At 50.1% G+C, this 24,656-nt stretch overlaps 2 protein-coding genes across 2 annotated transcripts in view; both read left to right on the top strand.

Annotated features, from left to right (window-relative positions):
- The window catches only part of LOC109371408 (keratin, type II cytoskeletal 75), a 14,932-nt gene extending 5,941 nt beyond the window's left edge, over window positions 1–8,991 (top strand). Inside the window, exons 2-9 of the mRNA XM_019623883.1 lie at window positions 296–510; window positions 1,446–1,506; window positions 1,863–1,958; window positions 2,796–2,960; window positions 4,851–4,976; window positions 5,118–5,338; window positions 6,765–6,799; window positions 8,753–8,991. Coding sequence (XP_019479428.1) covers window positions 296–510; window positions 1,446–1,506; window positions 1,863–1,958; window positions 2,796–2,960; window positions 4,851–4,976; window positions 5,118–5,338; window positions 6,765–6,799; window positions 8,753–8,991 — 1,158 coding nt within the window. The remainder of the gene's footprint in view (window positions 1–295; window positions 511–1,445; window positions 1,507–1,862; window positions 1,959–2,795; window positions 2,961–4,850; window positions 4,977–5,117; window positions 5,339–6,764; window positions 6,800–8,752) is intronic.
- A 2,049-nt stretch (window positions 8,992–11,040) lies between these two features.
- On the top strand, window positions 11,041–22,665 carry LOC109371394 (keratin, type II cytoskeletal 5-like). Its single transcript, XM_019623868.1, has 9 exons — window positions 11,041–11,523; window positions 13,391–13,599; window positions 14,152–14,212; window positions 15,023–15,118; window positions 17,218–17,382; window positions 18,203–18,328; window positions 18,790–19,010; window positions 19,614–19,648; window positions 20,884–22,665. Exons 1-9 carry the CDS (start codon window positions 11,041–11,043, stop codon window positions 21,093–21,095), a joined length of 1,608 nt encoding a protein of 535 aa, XP_019479413.1. The 3' UTR covers window positions 21,096–22,665.
- The last annotated feature ends 1,991 nt before the right edge of the window (window positions 22,666–24,656 follow it).

Genomic DNA, 24,656 nt, shown 5'->3' with positions numbered 1-24,656 from the left:
GGAGGAGTTCCACTAAGCAAACTAACCTAACCCAGAGCAGGCATTGCGGAGACTGTCAACCCCAAAACACAGGCTCCTCTTAGAGGCCTCCAAGGCCCCCTGCACCAGTTCTATGGAAGCCCCAGAGAACTTCAGGGTAACTTCAAGGGCTTTCTCATTTGACTTGGAGTTGTCAATTATATAGTCAACAGATAGATATCAGGTGAAAAGTATATTTTTCTCTTCTCCGTTATTAATTGGAGTGTCTGGCTCCAATTAATTTCTCAAGGTTTCATTCTCTTCTTCTCCCCTCCAGGTGCGATTCCTGGAGCAGCAGAACAAGGTCCTGGAGACCAAGTGGAGCCTCCTGCAGGAGCAGGGCACCAAGACCGTGAGGCAGAACCTGGAACCCTTCTTTGACGCCTACCTCAGTGACCTCCGCCGGCAGCTGGACAGTGTCGCCACCGAGAGGGGCAGGCTGGACACTGAGCTGAGGAGCATGCAGGACGTCGTAGAAGATTTCAAAGTGAGGTCAGTGGGGAATGGGCTTCCGGTCACACGTAGTCATCCCAGGGCAAAGGGGCAAATGCCAGTGTCAGCTGGGAGGTTTGGAACTTGCTGTCATCGTCCCGTAAGATGAAGACAGCATGGGGTGGGGGTGGGGGGGTAATAGAGGGACTCTCATCTCATGCATCACTATTAACAAGAAGCCTGTTCTTACCTGTTTACACTACCACAAAGGGATATCTGCATCACCTAATAAAACATTGCTACTCTGGAAAACATAATACTCTTTCACAGTCAGCATATTATTTAACTCCACTGGACATGGACTCTATTATTGAGATGGCTTGCATTTCCAGGATGCACACTAAAATATAAATGAGGCAATCTGGTTGGGTAGGCAAAATTTGACCGGCCTTTATCCAGTCTACAGTAAGTGATGTTTCTAGTGGAAGAGGAAAGTCCTCTCTAACCCCTTACCTGCCTTATCCTTGGTTGCTGAGTTAGAGATATACCTACTTACTAAAAGCACACTGCTCAAACGGCTACCCTGAGGTTCTGTGAAAATATATCACAGTCTACTGGGAACAGTGTCCTGAACAAAGTTTACAGCAGGCACTTGGGGCAGCAACGTTTTTTAAAGGTTGGAATTGTGCATCTCTAAGAAGATGGAGTTGTGTAAGTACATATTTCTATTTCTATAAGTTCCATGCTTACCTTCTAGACTTACAAAAGAAAGAAGAAGGAAAAAAAAAAACTTCTGGCAAAAGAAATTATCCTCCTTTCATAGAGGAAAACTAGAGGTTAAGTGAATTACCCAAAGTCACACATATGTCAGCAGAAGAGCTGGAGAGGATTTGAGGTCTCTTAATTCTTGCTGCACCAGTACCAATCTCCTCAGCCTGGGAAGAGCCAAGTCAAAACCTTGCTCAACAGCACGCCCCCTCTCCTCTGTGCTACAGGTATGAGGATGAAATTAACAAGCGCACCGCTGCTGAGAATGAGTTTGTGGCTCTGAAGAAGGTGGGTGCAAATGTCTCTCAAAGGAGAAAATTCAAAACTGAATCATGGAGTGTGGAGTGACCTGACCCCTGGTCCACACAAGAAATGCCATCTTAATCTTAGGAACCTCTGGGGAGCTCAATCCTGCCAAAATACTCCCTCTGTATTTATGGCCCACTGCCCCTGCTTAGGTTTCTGTTAGCCCAGGGAACTCAAGCAGCCAGTTCTCGACAATCACCCACCCCAAACCCCAAAACCCCCATGCAGGGTTTGCTAAAATCCAACCTAGAAGGGCCAGGGAGGAGTCGGCCCAGCTTCTTTTGGATTCGCTGCTTGGGGCTAGAGTCTCAGAGGAGAATCCTGTGCTGTTGTTCTAGGACGTGGATGCCGCCTACATGAACAGGGTGGAGCTAGAGGCCAAGGTCAGCTGTCTGACTGACGAGAGCAACTTCTTACGGATACTCTATGAGGAAGTAAGAGCCTGTGAATGTTTTTTTCCCTCCAAGGTCTTGTGCCTGGAAAGAAAAGGATGCTGTAGAGAGTATCATCCCCGTAGTCTCCATCCCAGCATCATGTCCCAGATGCTCCAAGTTGGGGTTCGGGAATCATAGGGACCCAGGAGAATGCCTTAAAATCTTCCCACACTAAACCCTACTCCAGCTCTGAGCTTATCCCCCTACTCCATATCAAGGAAGGAGTGCTGATTCCTGAACCTCAAGTCACTGGATAACATTCCCAAGGGATCAAAACCCCCTCTCTCTTCCCCTTCCCAGAAAGTTCAAAAAGGCAAGCTGTGCCTCAGTTCATTGGTCAGGGCACTTTCTGCCCTCTGAAGATGGCTCTTTCTGGACACTGCCACTCTGAAAGCAGAGACCTGGGCCTGTGAGAAGGGAGAGAGTATCAGAGAAGGATGAAATAACAATGTGCGGTGGGCAGAGGGTCCTAAAAATCTCCTGATTCTGAAGAAATATTTTATGCCAGTATATGAATCAACATAATGTACATTTTACTCCATGTAATTTGGATCAGAGAACACTTACCCACCCTTCATACTGAGGGAAAGCACATGGGTGGGAGTCTTAAAAAATGATTCTGGGGACATGCTCCCCTCACACTGATCTATGACCCAGACACCTCTCAGAGATTAACTTGGGAACCCCTAAATGCTGGGAATACCCAGGGAAGAGCTGGAACACTCCCTGCCAGAAATGTGGAAGAAGGGCTTCCTGACCTAGATGGGTGATCAGCCACATGATTTCAAGAGCCCTTCTTTTTATGCTGTGGTGACACTGAGTTGACTGGCTCTGCAGGAGCTGTCTCAGATGCAGACCCAGGTCAGTGACACATCTGTGGTCCTCTCCATGGACAACAACCGCAGCCTGGACCTGGACAGCATCATCGCCGAGGTCAAAGCACAATATGAGGACATCGCCAACCGCAGCCGGGCTGAGGCCGAGTCCTGGTACCAGACCAAGGTGAGTGTGGGCACCTCTGTGATAGGATCCAAGGCTAGTGTTCTCTGATGCTCCAAATCATCATTTAACTGTTCGCCACAAGCCTCAGGAAACATGTGAGTATTTCTGCTTCTTTCAACTTGGCAGAATCATCTTTGATGCTATGAAAACTTAGCTTGAAATGCATGTGAAAACCCAACCAAACATACTAATATGTGGTGAGGTGATGTTGGCTGCTCAGGACAGCCACCACCCCCACATTACTTATGATCTGGTTGGAGGCTGGGTGAGACTCCACAAAAAAAAACAAGAAACAGTCGTAAAGCTGTTTCTAAAGGGCTTGTTTATTCAATACATGTCTACGGAGCTTCTACAATATGCCAAACAGGGTTACAGAGTTGTAAATAAATAAACTGCAAACAAAGGTCTGGGAGGACAATCTTGGAAGGGAAAAAAGACAGCATCAATAAAAAGCTTCCAAGAAGAGGTGGGTTTTCAGTTCATTTTGGAAGCAGCAAAGGATGAAAGATTGCCAAGGAGAGGGGAGGTGTTTAATGCCAAGCAAGCAGTCCTGTAGGGCTGGAATGCAGAAATGAGCACTTTGCTGAGCAAGAGAGTTTGTATCAGGAAGAGAGGTTGGAACAACCACAGAGAGCTACTGTCCAAAGGTGCAGATGGCCAGAAAGTTTGGTTTTGGAGGGGGTTAGTAGGCTGAATAGTCCAGCCCATGAGATGAGCTCCCTGCCAAATCCAGATGCTTTTCATGGGCAGTTGCTCACCTACAAGCTGGTTCCAATCCCTTGCCCTGCTCTGGGCACTGCCTTAGTCCCTACCACTGCAATGTGGTGGGAAAGAAGAGGGTGTCAGCTGACAGGGGTGCACAATGCGAAGGCAGCCCCCTGACAGTGAATGGAGGTGGGATGCACTTAACTCCAGGTGGAGTGGTTAAAATGTATGATGAACGATTCCTTTTGTTGGCGGAGCTGTTGTTCCTTTAACTGTATCTAGAATCAGAGGAGCTGAGCTATTTAGCACTTGCAAAACCGGACAGGTCTTCGCAGGCACCCTTCTTCCATTGCGAAAGGTGTGGGTTTCACTCCAGTCTGCTAGAGGAGACAGGTGCATTTATTTCTCCTAAATGAGTGTGTCCTGGATGTGCACCATGAGACCGAGAGCTACAAGAAATGGGGGCGTCCTTTATAAAGTCTTCAGAACTGGGCTTCTCCAGCCTCGGCTCCATCCAACTCCATTTCCCTGCATTTCCTCTCCGTTTCCTCAGCACTGGTGTCTCTCTGGAGAGCTACCAAAATCCATGGTCACAGTTGGTCTGGATGTATATGCAGTGACCAGGAACTCCCCAAGGACAGCAACTAAGTCACTCTCACTCACAGAGCTCACCATGCTCCTTTCTGCCCCAGGGTCCTCTGGCTGTTCCCCCTGTCTGGCATGTTCTCTTCCTAGTCGGTCACTTAGGTCACTCCTTCCCATCCTTCAGAGCACAGCTTGAGCATCTCCATGTCTGGAAGGAATTCCCTGCCTGCCACCCCCACTCCCATATCTAGGTCAGATTCCTTTATTACACTCTTGTAGGACCCTGTTCATTTCCTAAGGGGCACTTATCTCAGCTGGAACTATAGGTTTGATAATATGCTGATTTGATTACTATATCTCCCCCCAATAAACTGTAAACAGGGGGTCTGATTATGTTCTTCATGATATTCCCAGATCATAGTACATGCCTAGCAAGTAGACGTGCTCAAAAAAATATCACCTGAATAAAGAAGCGAGGGAATATGTGACTGGTCAGTGAATGGATGCACGTACTGTGGCACTGAGGGCCAGGCTGTGCACATAGGGAGTGCCCAGCCCTGGCGTTTGACAAGGTGACTGACTCTGCTCTGGTTCTCTCAGTACGAGGAGCTGCAGGTCACGGCAGGCAGACATGGCGATGATCTCCGAAACACCAAACAAGAGATCTCCGAGATGAACCGGATGATCCAGAGGCTGAGAGCTGAGGTTGACAGTGTCAAGAAGCAGGTAAAGTTTTAGCAGGGCCAGGAGTTCCCACACACTTATTTCTTCCAGTCATTCTGCCATGCTTACAGGACTCTAATCCAGGACCCCACCATACCTCCAGGGGCTACCAGTAAGGCTCATGGCTTCCTCCTTGCTTCACAGTGTTCCAGCCTACAAGCAACCATCGCCGATGCAGAACAGCGTGGAGAAATGACCCTCAAGGATGCACGGGCCAAGCTGGTGGACCTGGAGGGTGCCCTGCAGAAGGCCAAGCAGGACATGGCCCGGCTCCTGCGTGAGTACCAGGAGCTCATGAACGTCAAGTTGGCCCTGGACGTGGAGATCGCCACCTACAGGAAGCTGCTGGAGGGCGAGGAGCACAGGTGAGGGCAGAGGCACTAACTTCATCCCAGCTGCCTGGCCATTCCTAGGGGCTCAGGTTGTGGCAGCTCCCTCCTCACCTGGAAAAAAAAGCAAAATGTAGGTGGGATTGGGCTATGGCAGAGAATACAGGTGCAGTTTTTTTCCAGGCCAGTAAATCATTATCACACTCCCATGTTTGAGGTACAACTGCTTTTGGTACCCCATAGGGACCTGATCAAGTCTAAGTAATTAATCAAATTCTATCAAAGGAGAAATTTGGTTAAATGGCAGGGCTGGATATGTGGTTTGAAAGAAAGGCCCTGACTGAGAATAAATTGTCCTAAGATTTGGGCTTACATGTCTACCACTAACTAACTGTGTAACCTTAGGAAAGTCATCATTCTCTCTCTGGCCCTTAATTTCTTCAGTGATAGAATAAAGAGAAAGAGGTCAGGTTGCATGATCCCCAAAGTTTAGTAGAAGCTTTATGCTCTGCCGATTACCAGCTGCCTGACTGAGGGCAAATTACTTAGCCTCTCCACTCCTCAGTGTCCTCACCTGTAAAATAACCATAGTGTCTAGCTGATAGGTTTTTAAGAATGTTAATATAGGGAATACATACAAAGCTCTTAAAACAACACATGATACACACACTCACAGTGTTCATTAAGTATTTATTATCATTCAGTTGAGTGGCCAATGACGTGGGCTTTGCAGTCAGATGAACCTGGTTTCAAATCCAGCTCTGTGATCATGGACAAGTTAATTAGCTTCTCTGAGCTTCAATTTCCCCATCTGTAAAACTGAGATAATAATACCAACTTAATGGGATTGCTAAGAGAATTAAGTGGCATAATGTAGGCAACAGGTACCCAATAACTGTTAGCTCTTTTTAATGTTCCAAGTATGAGTTTATTTATGAATGCCAGTTCTGTCAAGACGCTAAGACAAAATTACTCTAGTGGCTGCCACAATAATAGACTGATTGTTGCTGCTGTTATGTTTATGACTCAGACCTCCTCTCCACACCTGTAATAACCTCAGCACTGCCCAGTGCATGATGACAGTCCATTGTTGAGAGAGAGAGAGAGAGAGAGAGAGAGAGAGCACTCTTCTTGGTCTATGACAAACCCTGCTTTCCAGTTGACATCAGTGTACTATCAGTTTTAATTTTCTTAAGGTGTCTACCTAGTTTAAGCCAAAAATGTGTTTCCGAGATGACAGGTTTGACTCCTATGAACCTCAAATTTTGCATGATTTCAGTCATTAAATTATTATTATTTTTAATACTGCTAGTATTTAAATAATTTCAAACTCCATTACTTCTGCAATAAAAACCATCAAGTGTTTTTAGTGTATTTAAAACAATTACAAAACTGTCATTTCAAATGCCCACAAGCTGCTGGACACAGTAGTAACCCCCTTCTCCTCCCTCCTCCCAATCAGGCTGAGTGGAGAGGGTGTTTCTCCAGTCAACATCTGTGAGTATGCCATCCCATCCTTTGTGTCCTTTGATGGGTATATGATTGGGGGGTGGGGAGGCAGTGGGCGTGCATGAAGCATTGGAGGATATCCCATCCATAGGGTTCATTTTGAGAAGGTTTGATGTTGTAATGAGTTAAAAGAAAACCATATTAGGAGAGAGTCTTTAATGCCCCAATTCTTACCTCTTTGCAAGAGAGCAGCACAGAGCGGGCAATGGGAGGTTTCTTATACTCCTTCTGCATGGGTTTAGAAGATCTGCGGGTCCCACCTCCCACCTCCCAGGACTCCACGCCTTTCTTGTTGGGGCTGCGAGTCTAGTTCAGAGATGAGTGTCTGATGTAGACAGACTTTATGAAACCCGGTCTGCCCTCAGCCTTTGAAGGGATCCTTCACACCGGGCACAAGGGATTGTCATATAGGTAGCCCCTTTCCTGAACAGTTTTGGAAGAAGCCCCATTGCTTGGCTTAACTCTGCAGAGTATAACTGCAGAAAGTTACCAAGGGTTTTCAAGGCAGTGAGAGAACCGTAAGACATGGCAGTTGGGTGCAGCTAATGAGAAACAGGAGAGGCATCGACAAGCTGGAACAGTTTTGTGCCGGCAAGAGCAGAAGGCGTCACTTAGAGAGCTCAGTGCTGGCACCCTGAGGCCAACAGAAATGACTTCTACAGCTTACACTCTACAAGTGAGTTTGATTTCCCTGGTGCGGGATTCATAAAAGCAATTGATTATATTAGCCAATGATTCTAGAAGGTAGAGCCTTCTGAATCGCCCATGTGATCTTCTCTGATATCCTTGTCTAGTGGCTCCAGAGACTCTCAAAGCTAATTTTGGGAATGGATGGCACAGCCTCTAAAGTTTCCTTTCTCTTGAAAGCGCCTACAAGTCTGTATTGGTTTCCTAGGGCTAGCGTAATGAAGTGCCACAAACTGGGTGGCTTAAGAAAAACAGAAATGTATTGTCTCACTGTTCTGCAGGCTAGCAATACAAAATTGAGGTGTCAGCTGGGCCATGCTCCCTCTGAAACCTATAGGGGAGAACTCCCCCTTGCCTCTGCTAGCTTCTGGTGGTGTCTGTCAGTCCTTGGCTCATCCCTCCAGTTTCCATCTCTGTGATCATAAGGCCATTTCCCTGTGTGTCTATCTTCATGTGAATGTCTGCCCTCTACTTATAAGGACATTAGTCATATTGGATTAGAGCCGACCTAATGATTTACTCTTCATTTGATTACATCTGCAAGATCCTATTTCCAAATAAGGTCTCATTCACAGGTACTGGGGTTTAGAACTTCAACACATGTTTTTGGAGCACACAATTCATCCCATAATGGAGTCCATTTTTTAAATTTCAATTTTCCTTCTCAAGAGCCCAATGTAGAGCACTAGATGTTTAAGGTGATGGTGGTTACAAAAGGAAAAGAACAGGTTGGAGGAGAATAGGGGCAGAGTTGGCTGGCCAAAGGGCTACCTGTCACTTGGTCTATCAAGAATATTCCAGCCCCACTCTGAGATTTAGAGCATGGAGGCTGGGGGACACCAAGGGAGTGCGTACATACCCCCTGTGAGCTTCCAGAAGGAAGATGGGAGATGGGGACAGAGCAGCTGGGGAGAATGTGATGGGATCAAAGGGGAAGAAAGGTGGACTGGAATAGCTGCTCCGAGGAGAGAAGTCTCCATTAAATCCTGGAAGGGAAAGAGAGGCACCGAGTAGCAGGGGAGAAGCGGAAGCCACCCAGACAGGGAAAACGCCCGGTGGTACATCGCGGGGTAAGCCAGGCTGAGGCATAGGACAAGGATCTCAATACACAGGCAGAAAGATGAGAAGGAAGCAAACAGCCGCCTGACAAGACCACCCTATCCCCACCCCACGGACTTCAGGGCACAAGCCCTGACACCCCAGGTGTCTTCTCTCCTGACCTTGATTCTGACCACGCCTCTTCTCTTCCTGCAGCTGTGGTCACCTCCACCATTTCCAGTGGCTATGGCGGTGGCAGCGGCATTGGAAGTGGAAGTCTGGGTCTTGGTGGGGGCAGCAGTTACCCCTTCACCACCAGTGGAGGGCACAGCTTGGGTGCAGGCCTGGGGGGCTCTGGCTTTAGTACCTGTAGCAGCCGGGGCCTTGGGGGCAGTGGCTCCAGTGTCAAGTTTGTCTCCACTACGTCCTCCAACCGGAAGAGCTATAAACACTAAGTGCAGCCTCCCTGCTCCCTCACCCCTGCCCTGAAACCAGCTCTGCCCACAGATCTGGCCTGTCTGCACTCACCCTTGGACACTTAGGTCCTTCTCCTTTTTCTCCCCTCCACAAGCCCCACTTGTGCTGCTAGGAAGCCTGGCATCCTGGCTAAACTCCATTCCCCAACCTGAGCCAGCCTCTGCCCTCTTGACAGTCCCCAGACTGCTCCTGGTGCCCTCTCTGTGCCAAATCACAGAGACTTTCAAGATTCACATTCAGCTTGTCTTGCCGAGACTCTCCCTTCAGCTCCACCTTCCTCCTGCCTCCCTCCAGATGCAGAAATTGGGAGTCTGTGTCTCCCAGGCCATCTCAATGCCAGGTTGTCAGCCCCTGTGTCTCATGGTGCTTATAAGCTGCCCACTGGGAGTGAGGGCTCCCTCTCTCCCGGCCCTGGAATGTGTCTAATAAACATATGTGTAATGTGTTTGGTTGTCCAGCCCTCTGTTTGGAACAGTGAAGGAGCACAAAGCAGTTCCCTTCCTCCTCTTCCAGGCCTCCTCCCAGCACAGGGCCCCACACAAGGAGTGCGCAGAGCACTTCAGACCTCCCCTTTCCCCGCCCCCCCAGAGCGAAGAAGCCTGGACCAGGGAGAGATGGGAGGGACAGGAGGGCAGACCACTGACCAGACTCCCCACGCGAGCTTCTGCCCACTTCCTCCTACCTCTTGTCGGGATGCCTTCTTTGAGAAGCCCAAGGCCCTGGGCAGAAGCTCTGCATAGCCTCCCCACCATGTATGTCATGCAGGGCGATGCCGTCCCCTCCCAAAGCCAGACTGTGTTCCTCCTAGGCCACTGACGTGGGGTGGGCAGCCCAGCCTTCTGCCAGCAAAGGGGCTATTGTTCCCTGGCAGCTTCAAACTTGCAGACCTGAGCCGAGAAATAACAGGGCAGGAGAGGAATTAAAAGTCAGCCCTGGGGGCAGTGCTCTCACCTAGCCAAGGAGCCATTTAGGCCCATAATTGCAACAATGAGACATCACTGGAAACTCCCACATTCCTGAGTTTACAGTCCCCTGGACCCCTCCCACCAGGCCTGAGCCCCAATGGGTGTTGCCCAGAGAAATTTGGAAGGGCTGGGAGGGAGAAGATGGAAGAAGGAAAGAAATGACACTGAGAACAATTGTTAAATGTCCCTGATCCCCAGGGCTGGAGGTAGGGGACAAGTTAAGACCTGGGGACAAGAAGAGTAGAGTGGACAGGAATTTGCAGTGAAATCCTGAGTCTGCTTCCTTCCCCCGGACAAGCCACCTCTCCACTGGTGTGAGGTTCAGTCAGACCACTGGGCCCAACATCGGCCCAGCACTTTCTAGCCACATGACCAGCCAGGTTTCTCAACTACTCTATGTCTCAAATGCTTCATATGCAAAACAAGACCAGTAATAGCCACACCCATGGTGCTGTGTACAGATTAAATGAGAAGGCAGGTGTAAAGCAGCTACCTATAGTAGCTTCTCAGTAAATGTTAGCAATTATCATTGTCATCTACCCTCACAGAATTAGCATGAGAATCAAATGACAAAATGCTTGCAGCTGACCTGCCCTACGGTCTGGCACACATTGAATTCTCAATAAATGGGCTTTCTTTTCTTTATAAGTGACCATGATGGGAAGGGCATTATCAAGTGCTTGGGTTCAGAGTCCGAGGCCTGGAAATGGAGAAGAAAGGCACATATGAGAAGCAGTGGGAGTGTCTGCAGAGTATGGCAGAGAACCTGGTGGGGGGAGGGGTGCAGGGGGCTCAGGGCCCAGTCCTGCCCCAGGCCCGAATGCCCAGGCCTGGTCCTGCCCTGGGTAGGGTGTTCCTCGAGACGATTAGCGGGGCAGGAAGATGGGCTGTGGCCAGACATGCCATTGAAATGAACTCAACATAGTGGTCTTTGATCTTCTCTGGCCAAGCCCAGTTCTTGAAAAGGATAAAAGTCAAGGAGACTCCGGGAGAGCTAGACTCTGACGGCTCCTCATCCCTTTGACATTTTTGCTTCTCTGACCTCTGGCACCAGCTCCCACCATGACCCAACGATCCTCTATCACCGTCAAGTCAGGGGGCACTCGGAACTTCAGTACTTCCTCAGCGAGCCTCCTCCCAGGCTGCCGGCCGAGCTTCAGCTCTGTCTCTGTGTCCCAGGGCGGAAAGGGCTTCGGGGGCGGCTTTGGGGGTGGCTTCGGGACCAGGAGCCTCCATGGCCTTGGGGGCAACAAGAGAATCTCTGTCAGCGGGGGCTACCGCTCCAGCCGGGGCAGCTTTGGGGGTGCTGGCTATGGGATGGGTGTCGGTGGTGGCATAGGGTACAGGGTGGGGGGAGCCTGCAGCGGATACGGATTTGGAGGTGGGATGATGCCTGGAGCTGGAGGCATCCAGGAGGTCACTGTCAACCAGAGCCTCCTGACGCCCCTCCACCTGGAGATTGACCCCTCCCTCCAGCGGGTGCGGAAGGAGGAGAAGGAGCAGATCAAGACTCTCAACAACAAGTTTGCTTCTTTCATCGACAAGGTGAGAGGCAAGTGGGGTCCCCACCAGGAAGCCTGGGGGATCTCTGCTCTCTATGCTTTTCTGAGGTCAACTGTAACTTGCCCAGGACCTGCGATCCTGGGGACTGGGGAGACTGCTGATGGGTTGGAGGAGGAGGTGGTTTCTCACTTTGTTGAGGTGGGAGCAGAAAAATATCCATCTCCAGACTCCAGAGCTATCTGACCCATTGCAAGGACATTGTTCTTATGATGAATAGAGAGCATGTGTTGGGCTTAAAATTAGATAGTGAAAGGGGATCAGCTTGGAGAGAAGGAGATAAAAGAAAGAAAGGTTACAAGTTCAGTTCACTGAAGTGGGCTGGGGTCACTTTTTCCTGCGCAGTTTAATAGGGGGCAATCTTGTGACAACCTCCCTAGTGATTTGGGTATGTCTGGGAAACTGAATGGTTTGGTCAGAGGTGCACTTAAAGAGTTTTACACTTTTCTTTTAAGCAGAAGAAAACTGTGAGTTCAGCCCTGAGTCTCCCCTGCTGTGTGGCCTGGAATCCTAGGGATTTCCCTAGTTTGGGGACAGAAATGATTCTATTTTGGATCCTATTTTGTATCACCACTGGTTCATGTCCAAGTTCGTTGTTTTTGCCTGAGAAGAGCCAATTCAAGGATCTGGATCACTCAGGTTCCATACCTGGGATCTGGAAGAAAGAGTGCTAAACTAAGAGGCAACCAGCCCACGTCCCATCTTTGTCTCTACTGCTAGGAGAATCCCTAATTTCTCAGGCCTCAGCTGGGTTAGACAGATGGACTCTAAGGGGCCTTTGCAGGTCTAACAGGCTATGAAATCCCTCAGCATATGAACCCAGATCTTTGAATGTGTAAAACCTAACCACTGAGGCAGTGGTTCTTCAATGTTATCACCCATGTCACCCGACTTGGCCTGGTGTTTGTATCAACAGCTGTGAGATTTCCAGGAGCGTGGCTCTGAGGGGAAGGACACAGGCCCTGCTTTTCCTAGGTTCATCTGGAGGGGACATGGGGAATGAAGAGATATGGCTAGGGAGGGACTTGGAGCCAGCACTGCCCTCCTTCCTCTGACAATGGCAGAGAAAGCTGGTCGGGTAGGTGCATTTGTCAAAGACTCTCTGTGGGCACGCTGCCTCTCCAAAGTCCTGGAGGCTCCGTTTCTTCATTCTCTGAGGTTGTGCGTCATTCCAGCTACTCCCAACGGAAAGATTTTGCTCAGGGAGAAAGGCTTTGCATGTTTTCCCAGGCTGAGGGGCAGATGAGTGCAACTCAAGAAAACCAAATTAGCAGCACAAGACCACAGAGGACTTGAGAGAGCAGAAAGAGGGAGAGGCTTGCCAAGACTGCACAGCTAGTAAGGGACATAGCTGGGATTATGCCCAGATCTCCTCAGTGCAACTCCAGAGTGACCCATTCCAGCATTCCTGCAGCGTATGGGCAATTGAGTCCAGATTCCAGATCTTGAGAAATCATGTCGGAAAGAATATAGACAGATTGAATTTTCTGCCAAGAATCTCTTGCCCATTTAATGAGAATCAAAATTTCACCTAGTAACATGTGGTTCTTCACTTAACCACACATCAGTGTGGTTTGGTGTATTCATATGGACTCTAGCCCCTCTGACCCTCCTTGCTTCTCCAACTTCCAAACAAAGCCACTGCCTTTCTCCCAGGCCCATTGCCCCTACATTTGCTTGGTTCTCTACATTCCAGGCTTCTTCCAGGCTGAGGACAAGGAGGAGGAGTCTGCCACCTGGACTCTGAGGTCTTGCAGGGCTCCCTGCACTGTAGAGGGGTCCTGGATCCCAGAGCCCTCCAGGAGGCTGGTGCGAGGAAGCCCTAATAGTCTCTCACCTCTGACTGGGGCAGGTGCGGTTCCTGGAGCAGCAGAACAAGGTCCTGGAGACCAAATGGAGCCTCCTACAGGAGCAAAAAATCACCAGGGCCAACATCGAGCCCATGTTTGATGCCTACATCAACAACCTTAGGCGGCAACTAGACAACCTGGGCGGGGAGCGGGCGAGGCTGGAGACGGAGCTGAAGAGCATGCAGGATGTGGTGGAGGACTTCAAGAACAAGTGAGTGGATGCTCAGCCAGCTCCTGGGACAGACGGAAGAATGAGAAAACTGAGTGTGTGGGGGAGGTTTGCTCCTAATAGTCTGAAGACTGCTTCCTAGCCCCAGTTCAACGTGGCTGAGAGTAGACCAGTGAAGCATGAGGGCACCATGGGGTGGAAGAGCTGGCCAAGGCCTAAAACTGCCTGCTCTCTGTTCTTCCTTTCATGGCCTGTTTGGGTTCGGGCGAAACCGTGGGGTAAAAAAAGAAAGCATGCATGCCCCTTTATGGGACCTGAGCACTTCAAAGAGCAAAGCTCTGAGAAAGTAAGCTCAGAAAGAATAAAGAGTGGTTCTGTTTTGAGTTTGAGTTGTGTTTGGACAGGGTTGGTTGTTTTGGCTGATTTAGGATTTGAGGGGGCACACGTGGAGCAGGAGAACGCTGTTATAGCAGTGCATTTTCCAGGCCTGCTCTGGAGACCCGCCCCTGCCTGTCCACCTATAACTGCCATGGTTTAGTCTCACTCCCAGAATCCCAGTTTCTACCACCCATTCACTTCTAATCCTTCCCTCAGGTACGAAGAAGAAATAAACAGGCGTACGGTGGCAGAGAATGAGTTTGTGATGCTCAAGAAGGTGAGGGGACAGGGACCATCCCTTCTGACTCCAAGGCAATCTCTTCCAGGAGTGACAGCGGCCACTTAAGCATGTGGCCTTGCATACAAGGCTTTCTTTAATCTGTGCAACCAGTCTTGGAAGCATGTTTTACTTTAGAACTGAGAAAACTCAAGCTCAGTTTGGTTAAGCAAGTTGTTCCAGGGTTACCCAGATAATCAGAAGTGAGTCAGGATCCAAGGCTCCAAAGTCCAGCTGTAAATCCTGACACCAGCCCCCTCCACATGTGGAGTCCAGCTCAGGGAGAGGCAAAGCAAAAAGGGCTTTTTGCTGAGCTGCGTCTCCAGGACATCAAGTCAGGCTTAGGGGACAGGAGTTAAGACAAGGATCAGCTCCAGGGAGTTGTGGACCTTCCTGCTTAGGGGGGGACAGGCAGAGGGAGGGGAGAACCAGCCCCAAGCTAAGCCGGAGGAGGGAGAAGAGAGCAATGGTATATAAAGGGGAGGAAGGGGCAGAGAGTGCAAGGAGAAAAAGTCACTGCGAGCCTCGGGGGAGGCTGTAGAGCCGAAGGGCTCAGGATGGGGTTATCCTCACCATGTGGAGGTGACATAGGAAATCTTTTCACATGGCACCAGTTGATGAGCTGGTGGGCATTCCCTGAGAGCCGTGGTCCTCACGTACTATGGAGCCCCCGTCAGTCCCACTCCGTAGCCTGGAATTGAGAAATGTTCTCATCCTTGGGAGCTGAAGTTCTCCCACCTAACTCATAGACAGAGAGCTAGTTGCCCCAGACCAGGTGGGACTCAAAGTGACAGCGTGTTCTGTGTCTAGGACGTGGATGCCGCCTACATGAACAAGGTAGAGCTGGAGGCCAAGGTGGACGCCCTAATGGATGAAATCAACTTCCTGAGAGCTTTCTATGATGCGGTAAGCAGTGCCCAGTGCTCCCCCTCAGAGGGCTGAAGGCTGGGGGCCTTTGCTGGGCACAGAGGCTGCCGGCTCCTTCCCTGGTCTCCTCTCTGCTTCAACCCATCCCTGGGTTGGAATTCATGAAGCAGATACTGCTTCTTTTACCAAGGGAGTAAATGAGGTTCCCTGGGACAGCGGGCAGGTCAGGTGAGGTGAGAAATTCAACCTGGACCACATGGACCAAGCATATTCTATTGGCCAGACAAAAGGGCTGCCCGTCATTGAATTTCTTATGGTTTCCACAGAACTATCTGAGCCAACCGGCTCATCCAGTCCAGCTTAAATTCACCTGCTGCTCTTCCTAGAGCAGCTGCAGGACATACAATTATGCCAACTGAGTGGCAATTAGTAAGCCCTCTGGTGCTTCTAGAAGCACACAACATAATTGCCTGGTTTTCCTGAAGACCCGTTTTGTTGAGCACTTCAGACACTGCTCTCTGGGGCTGCGGGCATAGCGCTGAACAAACACAACCGAACCCCTGAGTTCTTGGAGCTTCCATTACAGTTGGGGGAGACAAAGCAGCACAGAGAGAGAGAGTCAAATAACTCTAGCATTTCAGGCACAATAGGGACAATGTAAAAAATGACAATAGGGAGCAATGGCAGGCCAATGGTAGCTAATATTTGAAGAAAAACCTGAAAAGAATTGAGGACTCAGGAATGCCAGGAAGAGGCCCAGGCGGCTGAAATAGAGTGAGTGAGGGGGAGTGTGGTAGAGAGGGGATCAGTGATGTGGAGGAGGGGGTGAAGGGGCACTGTGTACCTGGTAGGCCTTGTAAAGACAAGTGGCATGTCCAGTGGGTTATATAGGTTTGGTGCCCAACAGAAGTTGGTCCTGTTTTTCCAGAAGCAGGAGTATCATCAGCTCTGTGTGTTTGGATGGATTCAGTGACCATCTCACAGACCACATGGGGCAAAAAGCCATCATTTTCTCTGCTTATTCCCTTTCATGCTGACAATCAGTATGGTGTTAGCTCCTAGTTCTGAACTAGCCCACAGCCCAGCAAGCCCTTAAGTTAGGTCTGCTACCAGGAAAAAAACTATTTGGGAAAAGCAAATTGCAGCACACAAAAACAAAATAATAATTTCTCAAAGCAGGAAATACATGAACCAATTGTCAATACAGAAAGCAAAGGGATATTTTTACTTAGATTTGTGATTTAGACCCGTGATTCTCAAATCATACAACGCATCAGAATCTTCTTAGAGTCTTGTTAAAACACCAATCCTGATTCGGTGAATCTGGGGTGGGGCCCAAAATGTTGCATTTCAACCAAGTTCCCAGGCAATGCTGACGTTGCTGGTCAGAGGATCACATTTTGGGAACACTGCTTTAGGTGACTGTGAGGAGTGATCATTAGCAAATTAATTGTGGGTTTACTGTTTCAAAAACCATTTTACACGGACATGGATTTATGTAATCCTTCCAGGAATCAGATGAAGCAGTACTATGGATGACTACCCCCTCTGAGACTCAGAGATGCTATCTAATCTACTTAGCAGTTTCAAGACTTGAATTTCTTGATCTGGTGCCCTTTCTGCTATTTTGAGCATATTTCCATTTCCCATACCTGAGGAGCTGGGAGGAAGGAAGTTGAGAAACAGGATTGGGACACAGCAAAGCTTTCTGGCTCCTTCTGACTCAGTTTTCTTTCACAAGGTGATTTCTTATTTGACGTGAAAGTCTGTGTTTTCTCAGACTATGAGACATTACGGCACTGATGTGATATCAGCAAGGTGTTCCCTTGACAGTGGGAGTAACTTCTGGAGAATTCTGTCTAGAGTTATCTGTGCTGCTGCTCCCTGCATGCAAATAAGCTGATGATTAAGAATGAGAGTAAACCCAGTGACCTCTCTAATGTGCTTCCTAGCCCTTTTAGACCTAAGCAGGGTGCTGCACCCCAACAGTGTAAGTGAGGTCTTTGATGTCAGGGTGTGTTCTGGGGGCCTGGTCACAGTGTTTCAACACGCATGCACGTGTACACACATGCACATGCACACACATATGCACACACACGCACACATGCTTCAGTTCTCCCATTTGGACCCCATCACAGGAGCTGGCTCAGCTTCAGGCCCAGATCTCTGAGACCTCTGTGGTCCTGTCCATGGATAACAACCGCAACCTGGACCTGGACAGCATCATCGCCGAGGTCAAGGCCCAATATGAGGACATTGCCAACCGCAGTCGGGCTGAGGCTGAGTCCTGGTATCAGACCAAGGTAGGTGTCAAGGTCAAGTTCATGAAACAATTTTAGAGAACTTGGATTTCAAAGGCAAATTATATAGGAGTTTTATCCTCTCGGATGTCAGAGTCTGATGGGGTCAAAAGGATCTGAGTTCAGCTTAGGACTTGCCCTCTGTTCTGAGCACTCCTTGGGCTGCACCATTTGGACCTGGGGGAATAGCCAGATGAAGGCGGAAGGTGGTCAGTTCTTCTGCCACAGGGAGGATGGACATACCTCCAATGCCCTATAGAAGAGAGTTGGGAGATAGCTGGACAGTACCAGCTACCGGTGCCAGTAGAAGTAAGAGAGGGCTGGTGGGAACAAGAGGCAGGTTGAGCCCCCTGGATACAGAGGACAGAGGTGGACTGTCTGGGGCTGAGGGGGGAGAGGGGACGGGCGGGGCAAAGGCTGGATATAGGTCACACAGTGAGGTTTTCCAGGTTAGAGCAAACACTCTAAGCTGGGGCATCACTGGAGATATGAGATGTGGTGCCAAGGAGAACAAACATAAAAGAGCTTCAAAATCAGAGAGTGGCAGGCACCTCTGCATGATGCTGGGTTTGTGAGGATGAGAAGCCTGGTATCAAGGGAGAGGGACAAAAGACTAGATCCAAGAAGAAAGGTCCAACTGTGGGATAGAGCCTGTGGACACTGAGAGTGAGAGGCAGAGCCCAGGGAGAGTGGGATGGATTTGATGGAAAGTAGTGGGGGAAAAGGAAGGCACCTCCAAGCAGGGCAATGAAAGCCTGTTGGGCCCTGGGATGTCACTTCTCTGGCCTTACTATCCTTGCCTCCTGCTTCTCCTTCCCCCCAGTATGAAGAGTTGCAGCGGTCCGCCGGTCAGCATGGGGACGACCTCCGCACGACCAAGATGGAGATCTCTGAGCTGAACCGGGTGATGCACAGGCTGCGCTCTGAGATTGATAACCTGAAGAAGCAGGTAGGGCTGAGCTCCCAGAGGTCATCCCATCCACGTCCCTGCCCCAGGCAGACCTGGGCCTGGGCCTAACTCAGCCCATGCAGAGTGAAGCCAGGAACGTGCAGTCTCCTGCCTCACCAGGGGGGTCAGGACCTTCTTCCTGAATTCTGTCCAACATCAATTCTAGGAAAGGCGCTGTCCTCTGGAAACAGCCATGGCAAAACTTTGATCTGCTTTACTTAGCCACCATCCAGAGATGTTTGGCATTGGAAAGGACCCCCCAAATATTTTCTCTACCCTGGCTAAGTCTCAAATTATCTAAGGACGACAGAGATTAACCTTATTTTTAATCATGATGAAGCTCCAGCCTCTTTTGCATGAAATTCATTTCAGGGAATTCCTCCATATTTTTAAACCTAAAGCTCACATCTCTCCGCATTCTCTGTGGACAATTTCACAAACTGCTGTGTCCCCCTGGGCAGTGTGCTGCACTCCAGGCCGCCATTGCTGACGCTGAGCAGCGTGGGGAGCTGGCCCTCAAGGATGCCAAGCACAAGCTGGCCGAGCTGGAGGACGCCCTGCAGAAGGCCAAGCAGGACATGACTCGGCAGCTGCGCGAGTACCAGGAGCTCATGAACGTCAAGCTGGCCCTGGACATTGAGATCGCCACCTACCGGAAGCTGCTGGAGGGCGAGGAATGCCGGTGGGTTACCTTCTCCTCCTACCATGGCTCAGACTCCACCAGAGCACTATAGCAATTCCACAGAGGCCAAGAGCTCCATAGTGTCAGGCCCCGGATAGAATTTCCATGGATAGAAAAGGGGTTAAAATGCAGCTGCTTCCTAGAGGCCTCCTGCAGTCGCAGCCCCTCCCTCAGCTCCTGTTGGACCCAGGGCAGAGGCCCCAGGTGAAAGGTGTCAGGGAGAGATGGCCCATGACTGCCTGGAAGGCCATAAGCAGGGCCATTTCTGTCCAGGCCCTATGACAAGTGAGGCCACACTTGGGACAAGCCTCAGGGCCTCAGTATTTGCCCAGAGATGCCTACAATCTTACTGTCCTTCTCTGTCTAGTGAGCACAGGTCCCTCTCCCTACTTTTCTACATATTTTGACTGGATCTCTCTTCTAGATGTCCCCTCACAGATTCACATTAGCTTCCTTAAGCTAATGAGATGAATGAAAGGCTTATTAAGCACAGTGTCTGGCACACAATAAGCACTCTGTGCTGATAATTTTAAATACAAAGAACCCAGGGCTCTTTAACATCACAGCAAATGAAATATCTCTTTCTCTCCCCACCTGCAACAGACTCACTGGAGAAGGTGTTGGACCCGTGAACATCTGTGAGTACATACATGTCTTGGGATAATAGAAAAGTGGGCGATAAAGCCTCCCTAGCAAGGATTTGATGACTAAAAATTGAACAGAGGTGTCATTAAGACCCCCTTAGGGGCTCTGCAGAGACCCCTCCCTTCTTTGGCCCTTCTTCCCAGTGTGGTCAAGAGAGACTTGTGGTGACTCCTCACCCCCAGGGCTGGTCCCAGTGGGGTCATATGTCCATAGGAATGATTCCACTTGGCTCCAGGGGATCCCAGTTATAGGACAGGACGACTCACAGAGCAATGGGTCCCCCATCGGAATCCCTGATTTCTCAGCTACTTCTGGCAGAATTCAAACTCACACAACTAACAAAAGGCTACGAAACAGGTTAAATGTAAAGACCTATATTTAGAATTGAAGCTAATTAATTGAACAAGCAGGGCAGTAACTGACCCGGCTTGGCCTCAGTTCACGGGAGGGAGATGGGGAGGAGTCATCTCACAGAGTGACCCAGCAGGTGGCATTCATGGAGCCCTGAGTCATGGGCATGGGAAGAAGAGTCCCCTTGGGCCCCATGTGGGTCAGACCACATTAGAGAGGCTGGAAAACCAGGATGGAGGAGAGCTTGAAACCAGTGAATACAAGGAACAGGAATGCTTCACCTAGTGAAACAGACACTGAGAGGGCAAGTCAAAGAGGCATCTTCAAATGTTTGAGCAGAAGCTAAATGATTCCCTCTCAGTGATGCACTTGAGGGGGTTCCATTCCTGGGGGAGTTTCATCTGGGTGGCCTTCTGGCCTCTTCCAGCATGGGAGTCTATGATCCCCTCACAGTATATGGGGCCTCACATTTCATTCAGTGACAACTCCTGGTATAGACGAGGAATGAACAAAGCATGGGAACCTAATGCCTTGGTTTCTGGCAGGGGTGACCTGGGACATGCCACTCGATCTCTTTTGCCTCCAATTTTTCCTCCGTGAAATGGGGATGCTCATAGTAATGGCATCCCCTCAGGCCTATTGAGATCAGTGTGATCACAGTTGTGGAAAGGCTTTGAAAAATGCAACGTCCTGTGCAGAGATGCTCACGTCAATGCAGTGCCCACCCTCTCGGACCCTGGCTCCCGGGGGACCGAGGAGATGCCTGTTCCTTGAGGAAGAGCCATGGGAGGGAACCACATGGGCACCAGATCCGGGGACGGTGGGTCCTGGGAAACCAGAAGAGCCTTCCAATGTGCCCTGTGCCTTGTCTCCACAGCCGTGGTCTCCTCCTCCGGGGGCACAGGCTACAGCGGGGGCAGCGGCCTCTGCTTGGGTGGGAGCAGCGGCTACAGCAGCGGCCTCTGCTATGGTGGCAGCAGCGGTGGCAGTGGCTTCAGTTCCACCAGCGGCCGTAACATGGGCGGCAGCAGCTCCAGCATGCGTATCATCTCCAAGACGTCGTCCACCAAGAAGAGTTACAGGAGCTAAAGGCCCCACTCACCTCAGCTGCCTGCCCCCTTAAGCCCCCAAATCCCAGCCCAAAGGTCTGCCGCTTTGCTGAAACCCCCTGCACAAAATCAATCCCGGCAGCGGGAGGCACAGGGAGCAGAGAAGTGGCCTGGGAGTTCTAAGGTCACTTTGTCCATCCCTCTACCTCCAGACAGTTCCCCCACCCCATTCGCTCCTCATCCCAGAGCCCTCCAGGAGCCACAGGCATCCATTCCAACGAACCATGATCAACTGCCCTGAGCCAAGACCTGAGTTAGGATTTTGCCTTTCAGTAGCTTCCAGAGCAGGGGTGCAGTTGGGTCTTCCTCCTCCTGTTCGACCCAGATCCACTGCAACCACAGCCCTTCATGGGGGGCTCAGAATTGACCTTGGCGCCACCAAAGAAGTTGAGTGCAGTCTGGCACAAGCCAGAGTCTCCATGTGTGCTTTCTCACTGCAAACAGAATGCTTTTCCTGCAGACCACGCAGACCAGGAAATGTTGCAAACTGCCTGCATATGGCCTCCTCACCTCCTCCCTTCTTGTCCCCACCCTGGCCCTCAGCCACTTCCCCTGACAACTCCCATCAGCAGGGCATTTGAATGAGAAATTAACATCTTTCAAATATATTACCAACTCTTGATTATTCGTAGGAGACTAGAATAATTTTATGGAGAGTCCGAAAGTTCTCCGTGGCCTGGGGCTGCACTGGATATTTCATAGCCAAATTCCTTCCAAATCTGCCTCAGTGAAGCCAATATTAGAATTAGTGGCTCAAATAGAAATGTCCTGATGATGAGGCGGGAGGGGGTGAAGCAGGCTCTCATGAGGGTATGGGAAAGGCAGCTCGGCCCCAGATGCCTACAACAGACACTTCAGGAAAAGGAACCGAATTAGCCCAACTGTCCCGGGGAAGTCCTGCAACATAGCCCTTCAGGCTCAGGACTTAGTGCTCTGTGCTGGCCACGTCTCTCTTCTGGAAAGCTTTCTTTCATTTTACTCTGCCCTTCCCACCTTCTCTTTCACCCTCTCTCCTTTTTCTACTCCTCCTCTAGCATCCTGTGTGTCTCCTCTCTCAATCCCCCTCCTCCCCTCCTCTCTCTTTATTTTCTCTCTTCCTCTCCCACTCTTCTGTTTGGCAATATGTTTCCTGCTTTCTCCCTCCTAATCTTTTTTTTTTTCTACCTTCCTGTCTCTAAAATGTCTACAGTGTGGATGTGCCCATCCCCAGCCCTAGCCAGAACTGAAATCCTTGAAGGCAGCTCATCAAACGCCCTACCCCATAGGGAAGGCCCAGAGAGCAGACTTGGAAGGGATAAGTTCTTCTTTCGGTGCTTCTGTTCACCCTGCGGGGATGCCTTGCTCAGCCTGTGAAGGAAGCAGAGGTATAGTGGTGGTTGAGTAGAGGAGTGGGGTAGGCACAGAGATCTTTTTGAGGCTGGCCTTCATGGGGTGGTTTCCTATTTAGTGAGAAGAGTTGTAAACCTTCAAAACTCCTGCCATGTATTCAAGACCAAAATGTATTCCAAAGGCAAGTAGAGACTGGCCGCCGTGCTGCTGACATCAGCACAGAAGAGTTCCCTACTTCAGAAAAAAGTCACTCCCGCTCTGATTGTTTCAAACCCTTCTCAACTGCCTGCTCCTTGTGCCTCCCTATTTCCTGGAATGGCTTCAATAAAATGTCATCAAGCTCTCTAGGTCTTGACTGAGTCTGTGTCCTATCTCACACTTCGAGGGCACCTTGGAACTGGTGTTATCCAGGAACAGGTGCCTTCCACCTACAATGAATCCAGTGCGTCCCATGCACCCGAGCTCTGGGCCTGGGCTCCAAGGAGCCCAGCACAAACATTGAGACCATGCCCTGGCCTGTGTGTGGCTGGGAAGGGAAGTGTTCTCGCATGTCCACATCGCCACAGTGAGCCCTGCCCTCACAGGCCTGCACACTATCTCATTAATGTCCTCTGGCAGGAACCTGGAGGGGGTCTGCTCTCTGGCCTGACTTCTCAGCATCACCACTACCACTAACAGCACCTTCTGGACACAGCTGTGTGGTGCTTCCACCAGGACACAGTGAGAATCCCCTCCCCCTGACACATGCAACAGGACACCCCAACACACCCCACCATCGCCCATGGTCTCTTATAACACCCTCACCTCCCCCAGCCCCAATCTTCTCTCCCAAGCATGCTAGGACCCAAAGTCAAGATTACAAAAGGGGACAATAGAACGTCACAGTAGGACTGAGAATTTCCAAGCACGAGATACGTTTGCGCTCCAGTCTCCTAACCTACAGGTGGGGAACCTGAGGAACAGAGAAGACATAATGAATCCCGGCCTTATCATGGACAAGCTGGGTAGCTTGGGGGAGTTACTTAACCACTCCACTCCTTGCTTTCCTTATCTGCAAAATAGGAACTAGCCATGGTGTTGTCATAAGAATTAAATGAGAAAATGAATATAGAGCTCAGGGTGGTCCCAGCACATAGCGAGCACCCAATAAATGTTATTACTATTATTATTATGGAGTTGGTTCTAACCTGGAGAAAAAGGCACAGTATGGAAAGAAAAGACCTGTCCACCACAGCAGCAGCTTCACTGATGGGACTGATAGAAAGGGAGAAGGAACAGATGTGGGGCAGGTGGTGAGCATCTCCAAAGAGCTGTGACCTGGGCGCTGGGGGAAAAGGCCTATATCTCACATCCACCTGAACAATTTCTGAGGGCAGTGACTGTCTCCAAAGGTGTCCTCAGACCAAAGCAGGCTCTGTCCATCTTAGAGAGGCTCAGGATTGGGTGGGAAGGGAGGAAAAGGAAGAGCAACGCGAACCCCAAGCTAATGGCTGACACCTACACGTGTTTTGGGAAGGCTAAAGAGTCTTAGGGAGAGTATCTCTTACTCCCCTCTCCTCAAGCACAAGGCATCGCCTCTTGAGTACCCTGAGGCCTTTCTGGACTAAAAGGCCCCTGGAGACAAGCCTTCATGTCTGGAGTCTACTACCTAAGGAGCCCTAGTGGGGCAAGGGGTAGCTGAGCCAGAACCAGTACCCCGCCTGGCCTGAGGAGGCGCAGGGCCCAGCCTGCTTAGGGAAGCTCCTCCCACCCAAAGCCTTCCTCCCTGGGAGGTCCTAGGCTCACCTAGGAGCCTGGAGGGCACGTGGGTCTGGAGCGTCTGCAGAAGCACATAAAAACAGCCTTGAGGAAACAGAGCATCCTCAAGCATATCTAACCTGGCCTCTAATCCCCGGGCAGCCAGGGAATATCATGCTTCATTTCCTATACAATATAATGCTTTAGTTCCTATAAAATGGCATAAAGTCCCAACTCTCCCTTTCCTGGAGGCTGAGACACTGAATATCACAAACATATCTGTCCGGTGATGAAACCCTTTCATTGCCCCCATAAACAAGGAAAAAGGACACGTGAGACTTTTATAGGGCCCACCAGCACTGACCATTGGCTCCTTCTCTCGGCTCTTTGCTACCCTAATTATCCACCTGGGTACTTAGAGCTGCCAATCTCCCAAGCTCATAATCCTGATTTAATGGCCATTGGGGGTTTGACC

This window comes from Hipposideros armiger, unplaced genomic scaffold (assembly GCF_001890085.2).
Source record: "Hipposideros armiger isolate ML-2016 unplaced genomic scaffold, ASM189008v1 scaffold_569, whole genome shotgun sequence".
Lineage (NCBI taxonomy): Eukaryota > Metazoa > Chordata > Mammalia > Chiroptera > Hipposideridae > Hipposideros > Hipposideros armiger.
This window is presented reverse-complemented; position numbering and strand designations above follow the sequence as displayed.